Consider the following 12401-nt stretch of genomic DNA (forward strand, 5'->3'; position numbering starts at 1 on the left):
TGTAGTCCAGGCCTCTGATGAACTTGCCTTACAATGTTTGGGAGACAAGTTGTCCTCTACACTCCCCTCTTTCTTTCTATCATCGCCATTTATTTCTGTCCATCGCAGATTACCGGTACGTGTGCTTCAATGCCTGATCTTCAGATTGATTTGAGGTGGAGCACAGACAGGGCAGGCTGTTTTACTTGTTGATATCCAGTGGACAGGGGATACTTGACAATACGTCATACTGCCTGATGAAGATTGCTAGCCTGTAACTGTAAGTCTTGGATATGTGAAGCCTATGAAGTGGCATGGACTTAGATAATTTAATTCATTTACTGAGCAAGAGTTGTGCTTCACACTCCCTCACACACACACACACTCTCATCCGGCAATCCTCATATCTCGGGGGTTTACTCCATTGTTGCCCTTGATAATAATCACTTAGTTGGATTTGTCCTAATGTGATGACTGAGACTGAAAGCTGCACACAGGAACATGACGGCAACATATCGGCCTTGAGAATCTCTGGCTACAATTAGGAAAATTGCATGGATGCTGGCTTTGTTAATCCTATGTGGAGATGGAAAAGAGTCTTTTTGGGAGTGATGTGATAAGTGTTGACAGCTTTTCAAGTGGTAGTGACCAGCTGAGTGTGAAGATGAACTTCACGTTTCAGGTTTTTCAGGTTTCTTAGGTTTTACGTTCTTAAAGGAGAAGGAGCACAAGGTCAAATTCTGGCAGTGCATATGTGTATATAAGTTGCAGTGTGTATTGTTATTATCGTCTGTTGACAGTGGTGGGGGACGTATCCTTTACTTAAAGAAAATGTAAAGTGTGAAACTCATACAAAAATAATCCTTTCTGACCCACTAGAAGAGTGAGGCAGTGTCGTTTCTGGGAGTCACTGATTTCGGAGAAAGACAATTTATCGATGAGTATCATTCCCAGACTTGGGAATTCTGTGTAGTATACCTTTAAGTAAAAGTACTACTAACACATCATAAAAATGCTCTGTTTCAAGCAAAAGTTTTTTTTTATTGAAAATGTTACTTCAGCGAAAGTATGCAAGTATAGAATCAGGAAAATGTGTTACTGCTACACTATTATATATCACAACATTCTTTTATGATTTATGCATATTATAAAAGTAGGACTTTGTTGTTGTGAAATGGAGCTCATTTCGAACAATTTTGTGTAGACCTGCAACTCAGGATTATTTTAAGTATGGACTAATCTGCTGATTACTTTTTTAATTGATCAATTTTGTTTTGTTTTGTTTGGAAAAATATGTCACAGCTTCTTACAGCCCAAAGTGATGGCTGTGTGTGTGTGTGCATATTTCCTTGCTGTTACATATTTTTATCAATCTTGTAACAGCTTATTATCTGTGCTTAATACTTCTTTACTCTTTATGCTTCATTGGCAACAAACAAGCACATGATATTCAATAATTCTCTTTCAGGCAGCTTGTCAGTCAAACATCAGAGAAACTGTGATTGTAGATTGTTTTAAGGAAGCCCCTGATACACAAGAATGAGAACAGCAGCTGAACAGATTTTTTTTTTTTTTTAATTTTAGATGACTGTAGGGGAATCGCATAAGAAATGCTGAGGTTAACCTTAATATACTTTATATACACTCAGCCTCCCAAAAGCTGTCCAGTTTATGCTTTGTACAGCATTCGGCTCTGTTGTTATTGAAGTCAGGTCTTTTCAGCCGTTCTGCTCTCTCAGTAAAAGCTGCCCCGCAAAACCAACATCTCTTGTCTACTGAAAGCATTAACAATTTATAACAGCTCATGATGTAATTCGAAATGTTACTGTAAATGTAAATGTCATCCCTGAAATGTAGCTGAAATCAGGTTACGCTTATTTTTAAACCAAACAAAAATGTCCCACTTTTGAAGAGCTGCTGCCATCCAAGAGAAACCAGTAAGATAATTTCATAGTTTCAAATGCACTGTTCAGAAAACAGCTTCTTAGTAATTAATTACTCGTTTAAATATCTAATTAAACACACGACACATTAAAAACAGCACAATACGCATTCATTTGTACAAGAAAAGCAGCATTATGGCATTAGGGTCTGCTCAATCCTGTTACAAGAAGAATTTTACCCATTTTTATGGCTCCCATGTGATGAGATCTGACAGAACTGGGGATGGTAGATGCACTCCTGAAAGAAGCTGTTATTGGCACAAAAAGTTAAAATGAAATGAGGTATGAGAACTGGAAATTACTGATATAAACCTTTAAGTCTTTGAAAAAAGGGCATGTTAAAATGAGGCCGATTTTCTTTTCAACAGTCTATTTTAAGCGGAACTCGGAGCAGAAACTACAATTAGCTTTTGACGAGTAGATATTGCATAACAAAGAGGCTGCAGAGTCTGTTAGACCCCAGCTGCATATCCCCAATCAAAGAGCATGTTGACGTGAGTTTTTACTGCAAAGACTGTGTAATTCAAAGATTTGGAGTTAAATTTGCACCCCAACAGAGTTGTGTTTTATTCTGGTGTGCATGCGTGTGTTCTCAGAGTCACAGTCGAAACTTCCACCCTGTGGTTGCGCTGCACTGCTGCATCCTGCTTGCTGCTCTGCCAATTCTGCTGCTTGCATCCGCCCCACGATGTGTCTTCACATCTTTCAGTTTGACCTCATTATCACCATCATTACCATCGGTATTAGTACCTGCACCCTTCATCATTGTCATCACTGACATGTTTATTATAATAACCGACGGCGGCGGTGGCGGCAGCAGGCATCGGCAGGGCTATCATCACCATCGCCATCAGTCTCAATATGCTGTTATTATCACTGTCATCATTTTACTCGTGATGTCCTGAAATGAAGAAAGACGCAGGAATAAACACTCTTGCCATCCTAACTGTGTGTCATAGTCGAGCGTGCTGCAGGGGCGTTGTAGCGTTGTACAGAAAGTGCCTCTCCTCCCGCGGAGTCTTGTTCACCACTTGCGAGCTTCACATACTGTCAGACATGTGCTCCCATCCTGCATTGTGTTCGCTGGCGGTTCAGAAACGCACCCCTTGTGATGTGTTTCTCCTCTGAATATTTTAGAAGAGGGGGGGGTTTGACAAAATGCAGGCAGAAACAGACCGCTGATGACCTCCTTCTCATCGCCTCCTTCTCCCCCCCCCCCCCTTTCTCTCTCTCTCTCACTCTCTCTCACTCTCTCTCTTCTCTCTGCCCCCCACCCCCACCCCTCCATGCGCTCATCACACATTCTCCCAGGCTTCCCCGCTATTTCTCTCACTGTCTTCATCTTCTTCGTCTCATCACTCTCTTTTCTCCCTTCCTTCCCCCACTGTTTATCACACCCTCCCCTCCTCATTCCTCCTTCGTGTTTTAAGTGCGCTTCCCTTTTTCTCTGTCTTCCCCCGGTTTTTCTTGCATCTTCTCCCACCTGTCTGCTCTTTCATCCCACTCATGTGCTCCTGTGTCTCATCACCTCTCTCTTACCCTTCCCTTTCATTCACTCTTTCCACAGTGTTGTTCTCTGCCTGCCTGCTTCGCCTGCCTGTCGGTCTATTCCATAAAGGGCTGTCTGAGGCCTCTGCTCTGCTAATTCATTCGGCGTGCATCGCCTCACATATCTGCAGGGTCAGGCAGACAGACAGAGAGAGAGAGAGAGAGGGAGAGAGGGGGGAGAAGGAGAAGAGGAGATCTGGTGGAAGAGAGAGGGAGCGGGACCAAAAAAAGAGGACATGGAAAAAAAAAAAGATGCAGTTTTATCTCCAAGAAACAGAAAGCCGGAGTCAGATCCTGTGGTGGTATGTGCCACAATCTCTCGCTCTCTCTCTCTCACACACACACACACACACACACACCTTCCATACAGTAGCTTCCCATGACCTCCTTCTGCTCATTGCTTGCTTTGTTGTGCGGATCCCCGACGTTCGGCTTTCACTATAATCTAATACTTTAACCACGCTGCTGCTATTGTCTCTGTTTATAAAGGCGCATAGTGTAGGCTTGTGCGTGTTGAGCCTCTGGCATATGTGCCGAGCTGCGAGTGCAGGTATTGACAAATTCCAAATGTCTTGTGCGGATAAGTCAGTCATTGCAAACATATTTGTACCTCACACTGAACATATTGTCTGTCTTGTAGGCTCTACTTCAGGAGCCGACTTGTAACACAGATGTTCACTGTGTCTGTGCTATATGATGATGCACACTAAATTAAAGCCGTTCGCACCACACCGACTGGTTTTTATGTAGAGATTAGTTGATTTTGTCAAAGCTAACATTAGCTTGCTAATGGGTGACCCTTTTAGATTGAATGTAACATGAACTGTGGTCAGAATGCTGTTTAATAATCGTGTGAACTGGGAGGATTTTAGATTGCTTTTCGCAATATCAACACAACATACCTCATTTTACAGAACATTCTGGCAGCAGGGTTAGCCTAACTGATTAACTGACCAGATAACTCTGAAACTCCTCTTTCTCTATGTATGGACGCTGTGTCTAAGTATAGAAAAGTTATACCTGCATTAACAAAGGATTTGTAGTTTTGGCAAGCGGTTTTTGTAACGATGTTCCAACTTGCGATGCCGCAGTGACTTTTGTTTTTCTAGCTTTTCACTGGGTTGATGTTAAAATTAAAGTTGTGGGTAGCTGTTTTGAAACACATCATTAAGTGATTCTGGAGAAAGGTCGCTGATTGTTGGGTCACATTCCCAGATTGTCAAAACTGCCGCCAAACCAAAGCCCTGTTATTTCGCAACCAGGGAATGAGACTCAACAACTGATCAAGTGATGGTTCAGAGGGATTATTTTTCTATGACTCTATGCATTGTTTTGTTTTGGTTTTTTTTAGGAAGGCTCAACAGTTGGAATAAATACCAACTGGAATAAATCTCTAGTTTGATACTGGATAATAGAGTGGATAATAGAGAACTCAAGTGTTTTAATGTGCAAAACTAGTAATACATTTACAAGCCCAATCCTGGACACTGGACAAAGTATTGAAATCATTTACTTCAAACATACAGTACCAGTACTACAATATATAAATACTGCACTAAAAATAAGACCTCTCCTCACTGTGAAGAAGAAGATTCATTTGCCTGTTTCATATACCATACCCTGTGAGAAGTAATGACGTAACCACAACTTATACTGCTAGTTTAAAGAAAAATGTTATTTTGGGAAATACACTCACTTGCTTTGTTTTTGATGCTGATAACAAGTTGTCATTTTACATTTATGCTCATTTAAGGATTTAAAATAAAAACAAATATACCATGTGGATAAGACACCTGAGATCTTGATAGGTGTAGTTTTTGTTTTGGACAGAGTCAGCTTTTTCCCCCTGACTTCTTATCTTGCTAAACTTATTCTTTCTAAACAACACTCTTTTTTAGCAAAACATAAAGTATTTGTCATATACTGTAGATCCACTGGAGTAGAAAGTACAGTATTCCCCTCCCTGTATTACACACAAATACTGTCTGCAATAATTTTATCTGACATGAATTGTGTGTGTGTGTGTGTGCGTGTGCATGGATGGGCGGTTGTGGATGGTTTACTTGCCCTTGTGTGTCAGAGAAGTAGAAGAAGAGGTATAAAAGATTGGAAAGTGTAACCTTGTTTGTAGTACAACACTCACTGCAATATGTACCACTGTTTAAAAAATTGAAAATCTTGTTCCGAGCGCCACTGTTGATTGGAGAGGGGGGAAAAAAAAGAAAAAGAAAGCGTTCTGCCAGGAAATGAAGTGTAGCAGCAGTGGATCAGGTCCTTCCGTCAGCGAGACACAACATCTGGGGCGCTCAGTAGGTTTTTCCTGTTAAACGAACACGAGAAGCTCTCTGGCCAGTCAAATGAATGTTATGGCATCATTCTGATCTTTTCTTAACAACAAAAAGAAAGAGTGTGATGAAACATTTTTTGGCACGCTCATACTGGCTGCCTTGTAAGGTGTTCTATTTTCTGTGCATTATTCTGCTAGTGAGTCAAAAATAGAAACTGATATGTCAGAAAGAGACAGTGACAAAAAGCCAGAGGCAAACCGAGCACACACACACACACACACACACACACACACACCGTTTCTCACCTCGCTCTCTGCAGCATTTCTTCAGTTTGTTCATACCTCTCATGTCAGTCATATGTTCTGTCTTTTTACTTTCTTTCTCCCATCACTTGTATCTGTGCAGGTTTTCCTGAGCAGACGGTCTGTGCGGCAGAGCTTGAGCTCGAGTGGAAGTGACTGAGCAAGCGAGAGGGAGTGGGTGTCATGGGTGACAGTGAAGGGACAAATGTTGAGGAAACTACCTACCAAAACCTGCTGCTCCTGGGAGCCATCGCAGCAGCTTCCGCCTTTGTGGTCACCATCCTTATTGTCCTCATCTGCGTTGGCTGCCAAAGGTAAGACGGCGGTCACATGACCTGAAACGTGGAAAAAAACTAGAGGGTGAATTGAAGTAAAATAAAAAAGAGGCCAGCAAGAGTTTTATTATCTCAGCTGCCAGCTTTCTGTGCCCTCCCAGATCACTCTCATCATCTACTCCTTCTTTTATGTGTCTCTACTTCTTCTGAACTCTTCTCCTCCCTCCATCCATCCTCTCCGTCTCTTTCATCCCCCGGTCTGAGTAGAGTGGCGGTAATGAATGTTAATGGCTGTGAGTGTCAGATCAGATGAAATGATGTTTACAGGACACAGAGGAGACAGGCCAGAGTCAGAGCAGCCTCACGTCACCCCTCTTTCAGCAGACTCCTCAGCAGGCCAAAGCAATGGAGTCACCCTGCGGTTTAAAGAGGATCAGGCAAGAGCAATGGAACAGCCTATGGGATTTTTTTCCTTCTTTTTCGTCTTCTTTTTTCAAAACCCTCAGGGACCAATCAGAGGCTACACTGTGGCTTTGTTGCCATGGGATACACAGATAAGGATGTAGAGAAATGTCAAAGCAGGTCTTGTTGTAGAAGTAAAATTGCACTATTTTTAAGATCTAAAGTATGAAATATGTGCACCAGTTCATCAGTTCACTTTGTCATGTACAAATACCATAGATCCTGGAAAGAGGCCTAATGCTATTGATTTCCTAATATTGGTTTAAAAAATACCGTTCCTGCACAGATTCCAGGGATTATAGTAGATTTCTTTTAAGAACTTAATCTAAACTTGCAAAATTGATGCCGTTCTTTATCTGTCTTCATACCTTCAGGACTTTTTAGCTTGAACCCCCTCCTGTGCCATGTTATTATGAACATCTCCAAGGGGAGCTCTCTTCGCCTTCTCACGGTCCCCTTGGGGTATGATGGCCATATGTTTGTGCGAACAGGCTTGAGTTCCTGCTCACTCAGACAGATAGTAGCTACATCCAGTAACACAGATCTCACAGAAATGACTGTGGTGCTTCTTAAGTCTTTTAGTATTTCAACCACCTTCTATAATTAGATGATTTATGCATGATTTCTTCACCTGTTTGCAAACCAGAAGTGCTATTTATTTCTACATTGTGTTGTGCAGCACAGCAGTAAGATCTTTCATTATATGAGAGGCAGAGAGACAAAAGGAGTGGGGGTAGAACAGTTCTCGCGTTCTCACCTGCACCCTGGAGCTTTCGTCTTCTTACTTCATCTCATCATTCTCTCTCACCATATCAACAGTTTCCTATAGCTACAGATACCTCGTGGGACTTACGTATCACTACAATAGATACATTTGTTACACAAGGCTGATACCACAGGATAGCAAAGCAGAGTGGCAAAGCGTGATGAAGCTCCAAAATAATAATTGTGAGTTTGCTTGGTCTTGTCGTGATAAGAAGTTCCACAGTGAAGGACATCCTCCGCTTTGACAAAAAACAAAAACCTGAGTCACGCTCCACTCGATGTTTGACCGGGCTCTTGTTAATAACCAAGGACGTTTATGCCCTAACCCAGCTTGGATGCTGATAGTATCTGTGTGCTCTGAGTGCATGTAAGTTGTCTCTCTCTCTCTCTCTCTGTCCACTGGCTCCCGTTGACCTTCCTCACATTGATGTTGTGTCAGAAAAAGCAAGAGCAAGCACCCCCCAGCCGGAGAGAAAGGGACATCTGTAAATATGGTGAGACATACTTCCATTTTATTCCCTCTCCATCTCCTTCTGCTCTCTTCCAAGTATCCTTTCTCAGTGAATAGCTGGTTTCTGTACACAGATGAGCACGCGCATGTTTGCATTTTTTAATTCCTGTATTAACCTTCCTGTATGTTTTTGACAGCAGGGTACCCTTCGACATCCAAAATTGAACTCCATGAGCAAATCTGACACCAGGTTGCACGAGATCAATCGCTTTCCCTGCAATGGAAACTGTAAGTGACAGTTTGCATGTGACCCTATATGATATGCAACCCTGAGCCGTTACTACTTCAATCCCGTCTTCACTACACTTTCTTTCTCCCCTTGCTCCTCTTCCTCTTTCTGTCTGTGCAGCTGTTAGCAAGAGTCGTCCAGCCAGTATGGACCTCTTGCTCCTTCACAGTCGACGCTCCCAGACAGACCTGAGGCCATCACATGGGCGCCAGCTTCCCCAGATCCCCACCAGTCCCCAGGGATCTGGCCAGGGGGGAGGAGGGGAAACAGGAGGAGATGGGGGAGCAGGAGGAGGAGGAGGAGGAGGAGGAGGAGGAGGAGGAGGTGAGGCGAGAGACCATACCTACACTGAGGTGGGTATAAGGAACAACCCCACCCCCACCCACTGCCTGGATGACGGCCTGTATGAAAGCGTTGGTGTCCGGGAAACTGACTCGGGCCCCAAGGTACCCTCTGCCCCGCCAACCACATCAGCCAACACTCCAGCTCCAGTCAGAGCTGCTCAGAGCCCCCCAAGTCAGACCAACGGAGCTCGCAGCGGAAACGGACATGGAAATGTAAGTACATGCGCATAGATCCCAAACTGTAAACTTGTATTGTGAGTACACAAACACTGGAGCTACAGACGAACACTTTCAGTGACACTGACTTCGGGCCTTGTTTACGGTGCAACTTCTGCGTTGTTGCATTTGTAATTTGTAACGGGCATCTCTGCTAATACAACCTTTTCTTTCTCTTCTCAAAGGGTGGCAGAGGGAATGGCAGAGGTAACGGCACCATTAACGGACCGACGGCAGGAAGATGTAATGGTGCGAGTGGGGTCAGCAGGTCCCCTTTGTCTTCTGTCAACTCCCTGGCCATCCAAGATCCAACTGCAGCTGAGTATGCTTCTATAAGGAAGTTCAGAAAGGTAAAGTATGTATATATTTTTAAAATAGTCATTAGATGGTGACTTGAAATGAGAAAGCAAGAACAAAATGAAAAAAAGATGCTTCATGTTATTATTTTTCTTACTACGCTAGATTTGGAAGAGCTCTTTAAGTATGTTGTAGGGCTGTATAATATTTTGTATAATATGATGGAGTGCATTTACTACATGTCCTGCGGTTACCTTGTATTCATGTCAGGTCGGCTATAGTTGGTAAAGCAGGTGGAGATTTTAATCAGCCTGAAGAAATGAGTTCTGGTTGATATGATCAGCTGTGGTTAAGAAGCCAAGTATCTTGTCATAGTTTTTCAGTTATAGAAGGTGCTGACGTGAGGCCTTACAAAGAAATCGCTAACAATGAAACAATTAAGGCTAGTGTACTTAGCCTTTACGCCAGTACATCTGTTGGGATTTTTTTATTCATTTGCCAATCCGTCTTCAGAAAATTGTCAATTGTCACATGATGTTTTCTATACTTTGGGTGTAGCAGTTCAAGTACTCACAGACACTTCACCAATTCACCAAAACTGCTCCGTCACCCACAGTACTTAATGTTTACTTTTAGGTGAAATACTTTGAGGGAAAATCAGCTTTTAACTTAATTAATAAATTAACTCAAAATGTCTCACTAATAGGTCTAAAATACGATCTGACATGCATGAGAAATCATGTTAAACTTGATTATGTGGACTTTTTGCCGTGTTCTTCGACTGTGTACATAATTCACTTGTGACTCAATACCTCAAGGTTGACAAGTCAAACAGGAAGGAAAATAACGGGGCCGACAGCCAGTCAGACAGCCAGTCGAGCGTCAGTGATTCACCCTCCGCCGCTCCTCCTCCACTACATCGCAGTCAGGAGTTTCCACGCAAACTGCTGGAGCCATTTCACCTGCACTCCTTCCCAAAGGTACAGGAATCATGGGATCAATATGGTCTGTATCAACCTGCATGCACTGTATTGCACAACCTGCCACTTGAGCAAAGCACAGGTCTGTCAGTTTACCACTAGAGGGCGCTGTCCACAAACACAGCTTTTCACAGTCACACATGAGGATTAAGATTATTTTAGTCACTTGGCGTCTTCTCTTTTTTTTTTTTTTTACTAGACACTTATACTTTATAGTAATCATTAATTGTCAGTGTATGTGAGAGCATGTTCTAAGTTTGGAGAATAACCACTCTCATCAAGATTGTGTCCTCTGTTTGAATGTTTTAATCGCATAAAGGCGTTGTCAGCTAGGTTGTATTTATAAGCAGTTCTGAGAGGGAAATAGACGGACAATGGTGGTGATCAGCCTTTCCCATGGGTTAGCTGGCACATGCATCTTTTTTTCAAGAGTGTGTGTGTGTGTGTTTGGCAGAGCATAAAACAGGTGACTCGGTCCTCTGTTGGAAGTGATTTAAACAGATTGATAATGGTGTTTAAGCTGTTCTGTCTTAGCTGTGGATGTCAGCCCAGTTGCTGACCTTCACTTTTAATCTCTGCTAGCTAAATGTTTGATAGTGTGTGTGTGTGGGTATGTTGTATAAGCATGTTGTGTGTTTCTTTCTTCCCTGTGCTTCTGTGTTCTGTGCTGCGCAGCACTGTATTGTAGTGGCCTGAGTGAAGAATGGAAGGATGGATTATGTAAGAGCTTGGCAGGCTGCCAAGCTGCCTGTATATATGTATACATGTGTGTTTGTGTGTGTGCGTGTGCATATGTGTGTATGTATGTGTGTGTTCCCATTAAATTTATCAGCAAGTCTAGAAATTAGAAACGCCTAACAAGTAGCCAGCAGCCAGTACGGGGATAAATAATGTTCACATATTGGAGCCATTTACTCTGCCCCGGCTTCTGTTACTCACTCTCACTGCACAGGAGGCGCATATAAAAGCTTAATCATCCTCGGTCGCATGTGCACACACACCACTGCGGTCTTTCTAATCGGTCTCTAATTGCTTTTGATCATCAGCAGTGATAAAAAAAATTATCGAGATCAGATACTTGCTTGGTTTTTGTTTTACTATGAAGACCATTTTTGTAATAGGCAGCCAGTTTTCTTTTGTTATCAGAAAAGGATCACACATACAAACCAAAGTAAGCATGAAAACTACCTCTACTAGTAGAGTTAAAGGGTTGTTATGTTTTTGTGGTGTTGTCTTTACAGCAGTGGATCTGTCTGTCTCTCTTTCATCAGGATATCTTTGACAGAATAGATTTTCATCAAACGCTGAGGAAAAGTTGGTCACAAAACAACTCATTTCACCCTTGTTGAAACGAGCATGCATCCCTTGTTGCTAGATGGTAGTTTGTGATTGTTTAAGTGTAGTTGATTTTGAAATGATACAGACTCAGGGATCATTTCCAGTGCCTGCTCTCTGTTTGGCAGTGCCACTTGCTGATTTCTTTTGTGTGGATCTTGACATGAAGGCTGGAGAGGAAAAAAGAAGTTAGCCAGCCAGATCATTTAACTTCTGTGGATATTGTAGAAAGACAGACATCTTTCATAGAAAAAGCTTTAGAAATGACATTTTTATTATTATAACCTTGTTAGGGCAATAATTCTACTGACCACATATGATAAATGCAGTCCACAATAATCACACAAAGCAAATGTGTCATCCATACCTCTGACCTTCTGCCTATCTCTCTTTCTTTCACACACACACACAAATTTGCCCACTCTGTGCAACATCACTGTCACTGTTTATCTATTGAGCAAACAGGGACTGAAAACTTCCACAACTGACAGGTCTAAGGACAAACACACAAAGCAAAAAGATAAAAGTCAAATCCACACAGTGGGTTTTACAGCTAATCCATTTTTTAAAAAATAACTAGTAAATAGTTTATTTAGATTAACAGGTAGGACAATTTTCCCAACCTTCATCCTTCAGTTTATCAGAAAAAAAAATTCAAAATCAATAAATTTGGAGATGCATGGTTTTCATGGGACAGTAAGGGTGTGAGAAATGTCATCTGAAAAGTACCAAGTAACTAAAGCTGTTAGACAAATGGAGTGGAGTAATAAAAGGATAATATTTCCCTCTGAGATTTGGGGAACAGAAGTATGAAGTTGCAAAAAAATTGAAAAAACTCTAAAATATCTGGCTAAATGTACTGGACACAACCCAACACGACCATCCACACATGTAAAAACGTGGAACTGTGTGATTTATTTTTGTTTG

The 12401-nt window shown here is 42.0% G+C and overlaps 1 protein-coding gene across 2 annotated transcripts in view; it reads left to right on the forward strand.

Annotated features, from left to right (window-relative positions):
* The window catches only part of LOC124063122 (WAS/WASL-interacting protein family member 1), a 36735-nt gene that overhangs the window by 17726 nt on the left and 6608 nt on the right, over window positions 1-12401 (forward strand). Inside the window, exons 2-7 of one of the 2 annotated variants that reach the window (XM_046396448.1) lie at window positions 6164-6374; window positions 8002-8056; window positions 8211-8301; window positions 8423-8859; window positions 9048-9212; window positions 9978-10139. In XM_046396448.1, the coding sequence (XP_046252404.1) occupies window positions 6244-6374; window positions 8002-8056; window positions 8211-8301; window positions 8423-8859; window positions 9048-9212; window positions 9978-10139 (1041 nt within the window). In that variant the 5' untranslated portion in view covers window positions 6164-6243. The remainder of the gene's footprint in view (window positions 1-6163; window positions 6375-8001; window positions 8057-8210; window positions 8302-8422; window positions 8860-9047; window positions 9213-9977; window positions 10140-12401) is intronic. The other variant, XM_046396449.1, reaches the window with a different exon arrangement.

The sequence above is a fragment of the Scatophagus argus genome, chromosome 8 (assembly GCF_020382885.2).
Source record: "Scatophagus argus isolate fScaArg1 chromosome 8, fScaArg1.pri, whole genome shotgun sequence".
Lineage (NCBI taxonomy): Eukaryota > Metazoa > Chordata > Actinopteri > Scatophagidae > Scatophagus > Scatophagus argus.